This window comes from Myotis lucifugus, unplaced genomic scaffold (genome assembly GCF_000147115.1).
Source record: "Myotis lucifugus unplaced genomic scaffold, Myoluc2.0 scaffold_557, whole genome shotgun sequence".
Classification (NCBI taxonomy): Eukaryota; Metazoa; Chordata; class Mammalia; order Chiroptera; family Vespertilionidae; genus Myotis; species Myotis lucifugus.
This window is the reverse complement of record NW_005871605.1, coordinates 517,124-528,394: the sequence shown is the minus strand read 5'-3', so window position 1 is coordinate 528,394 and position 11,271 is coordinate 517,124. Positions and strand designations below refer to the sequence as shown.

The 11,271-nt window shown below is 56.3% G+C and overlaps 1 protein-coding gene across 1 annotated transcript in view; it reads right to left on the bottom strand.

The window, feature by feature from the left end:
- Nucleotides 1-11,271, bottom strand: part of MRPS6 (mitochondrial ribosomal protein S6) — an 80,228-nt gene that overhangs the window by 10,135 nt on the left and 58,822 nt on the right. Inside the window, exon 5 of the mRNA XM_023745605.1 lies at nt 4,038-4,177. Within this exon, the coding sequence (XP_023601373.1) occupies nt 4,038-4,177 (140 nt within the window). The remainder of the gene's footprint in view (nt 1-4,037; nt 4,178-11,271) is intronic.

Genomic DNA, 11,271 nt, shown 5'->3' with positions numbered 1-11,271 from the left:
GCTGTGGAGGCTTTTTCATGTCACTGTCTCAGCGTTCACAGGTTTCCAGAAGCCAGCGCCTGCCTGAAATGGGAGTTGGGTTCTTTGTCTATCAAACAGTCACACACTCACTCACAGCCTCCCTGCCCCCAGCCGACAAGTGGAAATTTCCACTGAACTCTCCGTGGCTCGTGGTGGGAGGGGGATGGCAGGGGGAGGGGAGGGGTTTGGAGCCAAAGCATCTTGGAGCCTTTTGGAGACAGAACACAGACTGTCTGGATGCCAGTCCTGGACTGTGTGGTCGGACCCGCTGAAGCCAGCTCCCCCGGGCAGTGAGCCCCCCCCGACCCAGGCCTCTGCTTGGAAAAGCCGCTCCTTCCACATCCGCCGCTCACACACAGAAAGCCACGACCCCGCTGAGGCTCGTACACACCTGGGCCCCACCACTAAGGCAGCCCAGGCCGCTGCAGCCTCCCTGCCAGCCACGGAGAACTGCACACCGGCCAGACTACGCTGCCGGCAGGCATGGGACATGGGAGTGCACGGGACATGGGAACACACAAGACATGGGAACACAAGGGAATGCATGGGAACACATGGGAATGCACAAGAACATGGAAATGCACGAGAACATGGGAACACATGGGATTGCACAAGAACATGGGAACGCTGGCCGCTGGGAAGACCACAGCAGGGCGTCCATCTCCGCGGGGCTGGTGCCAGCTCTCCGGGAGCGGGCTGCAGACACATGTGGGGAGCGAGTCAGTAAAATTCCACTGATTCCCCACAGCCAGTTATTTTTATCGCTGCGCACCGTAAACAGAAGGGCAGCTCTATGCGTGCGCAAGTCTCTGCTGTTCACACCTATTCACGTCTTAAAGCAGATGAGAGAGAGGGACAGACAGAAGAAAGCCTCCCGGGGGCTTGTGTTCCGAGTCAGCGTTTCGCTGCAGCCAGTAGGCAAGGCCAAGCGGGCACCTTACAGACAATGCAGGCCGGCCCGGGGCTGGCCACGGCGTGTCTGTTCCTCCCAGCCCAGCTCTCGGGGGTCTCCGCCCAGCCCCATCCGTGGAGGGAGAGTCTGACCCAGCACATGCAGCGGGGAGGCACCGAGGTGATTCTGCTGCTAAGACCCTGCAGGACTGATGAGCACCCGCTCCCACTGCCCCTCCTGCCCGTGGCGCCGGCCTGTCTCACTCCGGAGCAGGGCGGGGCGAGTGCTCCGCACCCCCTTGCCTGGGGGCATGAGGTGCCAGGGAGCACGCAAAGGTTCACAGGAGAGAACATCTAGGGGCCCCCACGAGGCCGAAGCAAATGCAGAGCTGGAGTGAACCCAGGCCTTCGAAGAACCCGCTCCGAGGCCTGCTCTGTGGTCTCCAGACATGGCCTACAGCCTCCACCTGGACAGCAGGGGCAGAAGACTCAACCCTCCCCCCGAACCCCAGCCTGGCCCACCCTCCCCCCGTCAACTGCTCCCTGTTCCTAAACGCACACAGCCAGGGGGACAGCTGAGGTGGGAAGTGACTTCCCTGGAAAGCTGTCTCATCAGTTTTTATTAAGATGATGCCTGAGATGCCACCGTCCCTGATAGAGGAGGCCTGGCCCAGGCTCCCTCGGCAACATTTAAAATGTGCGCTGTCACCCCGAGACGGAGTTACACACATTTCTGTGGATCCTCCTGAGAAGTTGGCCATCAGGTTGTTCCAATGGGAAACAGGTTCCCAGGACAAACAACAGACTTACAGACACATTTTCTGGAACGCTGCCTGTTCCTAACGCAGGGCTGACCAGATTAATATCTGGACTATAACGATTGCATGTTTATTTTTTGGCATAAACTGCATGCTGGACCTGATGCAATAATAAACAAGTGGCGGCCGTCGCCCTCCCTGGCTGAGCCTGACTGTGGGATCCCTCCTCCTGAGCCCTGTCCACCTGCTTTCCTGTCAGGCCCACGTGGCACGTGTGCGGCAGCCGTGTGATGCGGGGGGGAGAAGAGGGTGGGGAATGGCAGAGGCAGTCACCCCACAGGACGGGACGTCCCTGACAGACACCTGGTGCCCGGGTTGGCCACGTGTAGGTAAGTGCCCAACGCAACTGAAGACTGGAGATCGGCAACCACGACCATCACAGGAACCATCCTGAGACCCAGGACTCCGCACGGACACACCCCTTCTTCCGCAACATGTAAAAGTGACAAACGCAACACCAGCAGCTCCACAACACAGTGTGAGTCTCGAGTCCCGGGGGGCATCGGGGCTCATGCATTAGCCACGAAACACCGGCTCCACACAGCAGCCTCAGGGCCGAGTCAGGCCCCGGCTCTGACGCAGACACCGCACCTCGCCGGCCTGTGTAACCAGCACTTCACAGACCACACGTTCAACCAAAATACCAGACACCGATGTACCCCAGAAAACAAGCGTCAACAGAGGCTCCTCTGCCCCCCCAGCCCCCCGTGTCTGTGTACAGCGCACACGCTGAGAATGTTGCTGCTCCTCTGCTGCGGGCTGAGCGGAAGGAGAACAGGAGTAAATCCTCAAGTGAAACGAGCGAGGGGCTGCAGCAGGAGCTCGCGGCCGCGCACGACCAGGGATGGCGATGCTGTCTTCTCGGTTCTGGCTCAGGCCCAGGGGTTTTCCAGGATCAGAATCTGTCCCACCCACGAGGGAGGCAGCGCCGCGTGGACACAGGCTGCCCAAGGTGCGGTGCTCGGACGGCAGCAGCGCCACCCACCCGGGAGAGGCGCCGCTCCAGAGGGTCCCACCGACCCTCCCCGTGAAATCCTCCCCGAGTCCTCCCCCAGAAAAGGGCAGAGGAGAGCGCCGGCAGCGCCCCCTGAAAGCACACGAGGGGCCGACTCCCCTGGTCAGGGCCTCCCCCGGGGAACCCGGCTCGCCATTCTCCGCCACATTTATGTGCTCCTCTTCAACAAAAAGGCCAAAGGACCCACACACAGCCTTGCCATTAAACCAAACCCCTTTACGGTTAAGGTTTTTTTAATGCTACACGCACAACCTCCATCCTCACTGTTACTATGACGGTGCAAGAGGAATAGCCACTGTGCACTCACGTTGCCTAGCAACGCCTCAGGCACTCTGCAGAGATGCCTCGAGAAGCAGAGCGCAGCACACACAGGTGCAGCCACCGGGGAGCATGCCGGGCCCCTGGCTCAGCAGGGTTAACTGCAGTGAGAAGCCACCATGAGCAGCCCTGCCCACCTACCCCTGGACTGTGCGGCCGAGTGGAGGGAGACCCAGCCTTTCCTGGACCCTCCATCGCATGAGCGACTGCCTCCACCTTCTCCACCCCTACTCCAGGGTACCCAGCGACTCGAGATGGCCTCCCTCCAACCAGAAACCAGGGCGTAAAGAAGACACCGCCAGGGCTTAGAGAAGCTTCGTACCAACTCAACCAACTGGACTCAGAATTTCTACACAGGACCGTTATTTAACCACAGACTCAAATCCTTGGCACGTTTGAGGAAGTGGTTATATATAGGGTGTCCCAAGAAAATGTCTACACACTCTGCGTAATTAAAAAGGCCGTGTTTATTAACATACATCTCATTTCCAAACTGGAGCTCTCCACTGTTCAACTGTGCCTGCATTTTTGGGACGCCCTGTACTATGTGACAGACACAGTCCATTACAAGAAGCTGCGATTCGTGGCTGAGCAGATGCCGTGGGTTAGGCGCTGGGGCGGCGCAGTCAGCAGCACCTCTGGCTTGTTGTCTGCAGCCCGCATGTTCACGAAGGACGCACTGAGCATGTGCATGACACGCTGCTCACGAGGTCTTTTCAAGGCCAAAGTGAAGGAAATGCCCGGGGAAAGCGAGACTTAGGGTGGCAATGAAACATCTCCCACAATCGAAAGCTTGTAAACCCGTTGCTCCCAGCACCACCTGTTTGTACAGATCACAGTGACGGGCGGCAGCACCCCACCCACCTGCAGCGCCCACTGCCCGGCTACGCAGCTGCACATCGCCGGGCGCGGGACAGGTCATTTCTAAGGGGAACTGAGCAGCACCTTCCGGGCGGGCCCAGGGAGGGACTCACCCGCCTCTGTTGTGCCGCTGGCTGTGGGCAGAGATCCGATAAGGAAGCATCCGCTCCCCCAGGTTCTCCAAGTTCCTCACGATCGCCCCCCGGTCCATCAGGGCTTCTATTGTCCGCTTCAGCGCAGCAGCAGTCTCGGGCTGTTTTGTTTCGTTTTGTTTTTAAAAAGAAGGAAAAAACACATCAGACTCAATGTAAGAACTGGAATGACCAAGTCTAGTCAGCTCTACTCAGAACAGCTCTGCTGGGAGAAACCTTTAGGTCGAAGCAACAGAAATGTTGGCTGAGACAGACAGACAGAGACTGACATTCACTGTAAAGAAAGCGAGAGCTCACAGATGCGAAGGGAAATCTGCAGCGGCCGCCTCGGAGTCCAGGGACCAGAGCAGCTCCGGGTCGGGAGGCAGGAGCTCACGGGGGCTCTTCCGAGCGCCGTGGCCGGGATGGAGCAGCGCCGGTCACGGTTGGGCCTGGGTCCCACGGCTCCAAACTCCAGCTCCAGGGAAGCGCATCCTCTTGGCAGGACACAGCCCATCCACCAAAACCACAGCCGCGGGAAGGCTTCCCCCCAAAGAAACGCTGGAGACCGCAACCCAAGGGGGAAGATGGAGACCCACCTCTGTCCCCCGGAGCGCACACTCTAACAGAGGGGTGGGCACACACCCGGCAGGACCAGCGGCAGGGCAGCCACATGGGCAGCGCTGGCGGGGAGAGCACGGGGGCTGGGAGGCGGGTCACTCCTGACAGTGGGAGACGCAGAGGACGAGCGACCAGGCTCGCACGCAGGTGAGGGGCGGAGGGTGAGGCGCATGAGGCAGGAGCCAGGCGTTCCACGGACGGAGGTCAGGATAGCAGGGTTGAGAGTAAGATTACAGTGGGTACAAGTATATAAATAACAAATGCCCGTCACCAAAAACCCTCCCACGCCATAATCCCATCGTCCAGGGATAAAGGACTTTCTGCCTGGGATGAATTCCTGCCAGGTCTCTCTCTGCACAGGTGCACACAGGAATGTCTGGCAGATGCTGTCCAGGTAACCCCAGCTCATGTGAAATGGGTCGAGGAGGAGAGGGGTGGCAAAGAGGGCACCAGAGGACGGAGGCGGAGAGGGTGCTGCTGTCACAGCCACAGGGAGCCCGAGGGAGCTGCGAGGACAGCAGCTGAGTGTGTAGCAGCTCCTCGGGGGGACCTCGGGGTGTAGCCTAGGCTCCGAACCACAGGTCAGTTACACCCCGGGATCCCGCTGTGGCAAGGCCTCCGACGCCCAGGAGCAGGGGGTCCCTGAGGAGGGGGCGGGAGGAAGAGAAAAGCTCAACACAGAAGCTCGGAGCACAGACGTGGGGGCTAGAGGACTCGGAGTCAGAGAGGCAAGTGGAAAAGGCCCGAAGGGCTGAAGGAAGACAGGCCTCGTCGCAGCAAGACAGGCAGCGGTGGCGACGAGGGAGAAGCCCCAGCACGGGCTGACGGTCACGTGGGAGATGGGGCCAGCAGGTCGGCTGAGAGGTCCCATGGCAGAGGGCTCAGCATGGAAGCGCAAAGCCCGAGGGGCAGCTGGATGTGAGCCAGGTGTTAGGAGAGAGGAGTCCTGGGCGAGTCAGCAGTGAGCAGATGAAATGGAAGGCGGAAGGGCTTTCAACAACGACAACCATGTGGCAGCTGTGTTTACTGTCCCTGCCACATGCCCCAACCGGCCCGCGTTCTATTGTCACATATTTAATCTACACACACACACACACACACACACACACACACACGTGGGGGGCGGGGGCTCAGAGAGGCCGGCTTGGGGTCAGGGCAGCGGACCTGCAGGAGGGCCTGAGGAGGGGGGAGCACAGTGCCGAGCAAAGTCGGGAGGAGGCCGAGGACCCCGGGGAGGGAAGGGACACCCCTCCCAGGCACACCGGGGGGTGCAGAGGGGAACCTCGGAACACGCACCTCCCATGCTCAGTCGGCATCGAATGACAACTGCGGGCCAGGTGAGCGCGTCCAGGAAGCCAAGGAAACGCACTGCCACAGCCTTCCTCTCCGACGAGCACCGCTAACGTGTGCGCACCAGGGACTGGTGTGGGTCAGACACAGTGTTTACTCCGCTCACACTGCAGCCCCCGGGACTTTAACTCGCCTACTGGAAGCTGTTTCCATACGGAACCAACCTTATGCTAAAACAAATTTCCTAAAAACAGTAAAAACACTCTCTTCACACCGACAGACTGGTCAAAGGTCTGTGGCGACTACTCCTGCGCCTGCGCACACACTTCCCTGTGGTGTAACTCCCTCACATCTCACCACGCAGACATGCTCAGTGTTGCAGGAGCCTCACTGCTAACAGCAGTGCAATGTTTCATTTCACTAAAAATGCTATTTCTTGACCTGGAAGCACATCAATTATTTTGTGATGAGGTGGGCGAACACTCTATCCAAATAGAAAATAAGAGTTATAAGAACAAAACAGACTTTGGTTGATTACTACTAGTCTTCTGATTAGCTACCCGAATCACACATTTTGGTTTTAGTTTGCGCTATTAAAAAGGAATGTATCTCATTACCTCGTCTTTTTAAATTCCAACTCAACTATTTATAGTATAAAATAAGGAAGAGCTTGTGAGATAAAATATTTTCTGTCTAAAAAAGGGGAAAGCTACCCAATAAGAATGTAACTTAGGAAAATATCAAGCACGTTTTGTTTGACTTTGATATGTCAAGGTCAAACTGTAAACTACTTGAATAGACACACTCATTTCACTGTCATTTCAAATGACCTGAAAGTTTAAAAAGGAAGATGAAGGTGGGGTAAGAAGACCTCTTGCCTATTAGGGACTCAGCTTCTTCCATGTACCTGACCTCGTCACTGTAAAGGTGGGGTCAGCAAACCAGGGCCGCGGCCAAGTGCGCCTCACACCTGTCTGTGCAGATAGAGCAGCCGTGGGCAAACTACGGCCCGTTTGAAATGAATAAAACTAAAAAAAAAAAAGACCGTACCCTTTTATGTAATGATGTTTACTTTGAATTTATATTAGTTCACACAAACACTCCATCCATGCTTTTGTTCCGGCCCTCCGGTCCAGTTTAAGAACCCATTGTGGCCCTCGAGTCAAAAAGTTTGCCCACCCCTGAGATAGAGCCTTACAGGAGGGGGCGCTCCGTGCAGGCAGCCCCACGGCCATGTGCCCGCTTACAAGTCCGGGAGAGACCACGTGGCCAACAGAGCCTCACCTGGCTACCACCTGGCCAGCTTCTGCTCTGCACTGCAATGGCTCGAGGGGAGCTGGCCAGGCCTCCGTCCACGCCGTCTAAATATACCCGAGTAACACCATGGCCTGGGCCACTGAGTCACAGTCAACTCCCCACGGGATGGGTCCCCAGGCAGAACGCAGGGCACCAACCTAACGAACTCCAGCTGACTGTTCACATCTCCACAGCATTCGGAAAGGGGTCTACAAACTCACCAGTCCGCCCAACAAACTTGTGATCCAACCAATCCAGGCCGCCAACTGCAACTTTCCTCACTGAAGTAAATGTTTAGCCCTAGCCAGTCTGGCTCAGTGGATAGAGCATCGGCCCATGGACTGAAGGGTCCCGGGTTCGATTCCCATCAAGGGCGCGTACCTCGGTTGCAGGCTCAACTCCCAACCCCTGTCAGGACACGTGCGGGAGGCAACCAATCAATGTGTCCCTCACACTCTCTCACATCAATGTTTCTCTCTGTGTCTCTCCCCCTCTCTCCCACTCTCCCTAAAAATCAATGTTAAAACAAATATCCTCAGGGGAGGATTAACAAAAAAAGAAAATTCATCCTAGACAAAATTAAAATCAATTTTTGATCTTATTCATTACTGAAACTACTGGTATTCAGTCTACAAAAGAAGACTGGGAGGAAACCCAGTAGCTAACTTCAACCATCTGCAGGGTTACTATGCAAAAAAGTATTGTATTGGCTCCCAAGGGTTAAAGGGGAATCAAAGGGTCGAACCACAGAGACAGGAGCCTTCCTATAACGAGAACACCACTAGGCCATCCCTTCACTGGGCAGGAGGTGGGCCCTGCTGACTTCTACCCGAAGTCCCTGCCAAGACTAACTTGCAGGACTACCCTGCCACACTCATCCTCCTGAAGTCGTTCTGAAATGAAACTGGATTTTTAACAACTACAAACTGCACGGCAGTGAGGAGCCCATGACTACAAGTTGGGGGGGGGGGGGATGCTATAGGAGAGGAGGCTGCACCTCCTGACACTGCCAATGGGAGTGCGAGTGACGACGGATGTCTCTCAAGAGCAGCGCCAACGCTGCGGCATGAGGCAGGGCGGGCCTGAAACCATCACCGGGAGGAATCGTTTCTTCAGGCTCCAGCGAAGGTTCACCCGGAAACACGCCCCTCAACGTGCTTCCTCAGGACAAGGCCTTCCCAGCTGCTCACTGCGGGGTCCACCGCCACAGGGTAGCCGCGGGGCCACGAACCCAGTCCCTGCTGTGAAGAACGTGACATGCCGCCATGAGGGCAGAGCAGTCCGTCAGCAGGAAAAGGCGGCTGAGCAGGCGCCACTGGAGCCCGAGGCAGCCCTGCTCCCGGGACTCAGGGGAGCCCTGTCCCGACGGGGGTGAGGGACCGTGGGCCAGCCTGACCCGAGACCTGACGGTGGGCACCCCCCGCTCGGGGCGGTGCAGGGGGTCTGCTAGGGCCGGGAAGGAGATCCGGATGGAAGTTCTGTTTGGGGTGGAGTCAGCAGGGGCGCTCGCTGTGCCTGGTATAGCTAGAAGCCATGGGTTTTTCTGCTCAAGGCAATATTTTGACTAGAACATTACAATTTCAGGTTCTTCACTCACCTACACTGGTAAAAACGTACACTTTCTGGAGGGCAATTTACCAGTAAAGACTAGTTTAAAATGTGTGCACCTTCAATCCCAGTCACTCCTAGGAATGTACTCTGAATGCAGCCACCTCCCCAGCACAGGATTTAACTATGGAAACATTCGCCGCAATGTTACCAGGACAGTGAATAAATGGAAACAGTTAGTTGCTCATTAACAGAAGACAGTTCAATGCATTATTTTCACTGACTGGACAAGTCCTATGTTTTAGACACAGGGCGTTGAGCCTTGAATACTGACATGAAAATACTTCAATAATAAAGAAATCAGCATGTGGTCAACCTACAGCTCTTTTCCAAAGAAAAAAGTTAATTATGTGCACACACCAAAAGAAAGTCTGGATGAACATACAGCAAAACGTTATCAGCTTTCTCTAGGTAATAAGGTAAGTATTCTTTTTTAACACTTTACCTGATTTATTTTGCAACGAGCAAGGAGAAGGCGCTTTAGAAACACCCTTGCTGGAGGGCAGATTGAGTCTTGTCTTAAGGAGGACTGCTCCCCCCGCCCCACCCCCCACCTATGCCAACTGCTCTTACAACAGATGCCGTAACGTGAACTGTGTTAGGGCCCGGATCTCCGCTCAGCGCCGCGCACTCCCTCGCTGGCTGTGCCCACTGAGCCTCACGGCCGAGCTTCTGGCATCAGGAGCGGCCCCGCGGAGGCCCCATCTCTCGGGAATTGGGGAAACGGGCGTCTGTGAGTCAGGGCTGGACGCCCCTGGCCTGGAGTCAGGCCAACGGAACAGGGTGAGGAGGAAGTGAGAGGGACTTGCTCATTCAAAGGCCACGTGGCCAGGACTGAGCGTCTGGAGGCCTCGGACACCTGACCTTAAAATGTGCTCTTCGAGGGCAGTGATGGAAATCAGGAGCCCAGAGCAGAATGGGAGGAGAGAGTCCCGAGGGGCAGGAGCCCGTGGCTGTGAGTCAGCGCAGATCAACGCCATGGCCGCGGCACAGCCCACGCCCGCCGGCTGAGGGTGCAGGCCAAAGGCAGCGGACAGCCGCCATGGCTCCCGCAGCGAGGCAGGCGACGCCGGAAGAGCACGAGGGGCTTGCCGACTCTCCAGCGCAGGGGCACCCGAGGGCCGTGGCCCCACGAGCTCAGACAGTGACGCCTGCACTACACCAAAGGCTAGCAGCAGGGAGACTTCCAGAACGAGCCCCGAGCAGGAAGGAAGTCCTGACTGCGTTTGTATGAAGCCACCAGCGGCCAGTTACTATGCGTCTAGATTACCAGCCCTCTGTGTAGGGCGATCATACTTAATCCACCTGTGTCCCAGGGCTCCAGCTTAGGAATGTCATTCGAGGTTGTTTTCGGTCACATCTGGGGGCCGGTTCCTCTCATGACTTGGCAAGTCCGAGGGCAAAGGTGGCATCGCCAAGGCCTTCCTCCGGCACGCACCGAATCATCGAAGCTGCAAAAATCAGGTGTCTGCCTCTCACCCTCGGAGATTCCTCCTCAGTTGGCCTGGATTTAAAAATCTTGGGCAATAGGATTGTTTCAAACGCCCAGGTGCACACAAAGGTGAGAACCACATCCCGGAAGGAAGGTGCTTGGCTTCGCATCACCCCAAAGGTAATGAGTATAAAGGATTTTCAGCAACAATCTCCGCCGGCTCTAATTTAAGGTCATAAAGCTCCCCTTGGCTCACAGAACGAAGAGCCCCCCTTGAATGTGAAGGTGAAATGACAACCCCAACAGGTGACTGCTTGCTGATACCACTTCCAGAGCAGGCAACGGCAGACCCAAGGCGCCCGTGCTGCCTTCCTGGGAGATTTCCATTCCTACCCTCCCCGCCCCCTCCAGATGCGCATACAGATGAATACAAGGAGATGGGAACAGAAAGATTGGCAGGAGGCCTGTTACTATGGCAGCGAGTAAATGAAATGCCAAAGCTCATGAAACTGATAGGGAGAGCAGGAATCAGGTGGCCATCCTAGCCACCTGTCTTGCTGGCGGCTCTCCTTCATGCACAATTCAGTCCCCTGCCTTCGCCTGATGTTTCAACCTCCTCGGAGAGGGAAGAGGACACACGGAGTGAGTGACAGGGAGACCAGGGAAGAATTTGACTCTCTTATGACCAAAGGGTTATGAGAAAATTCTACTCAGATCTGGTGAGGCTTCTAAACATGTGTGTATGGGATTGGCGAAAATATCAGTTAGCTGACTGGTCTAAAAAGGCACTGACAGAATCAGAAACGTGGGCTTTGAAGAGAGTCGGACTGGCATGCGAGCTGCACAACAGACCGAAGGCGTGTCCGCCGGCTGGGCCACATCTTCATTCAGTGGTGGAGGCGGCATGGAAGGCGCTGCACTGCTCTGAAGAGCAGGGAGGAGGAGGTATAAAAGCAGAGGTTACAGGGA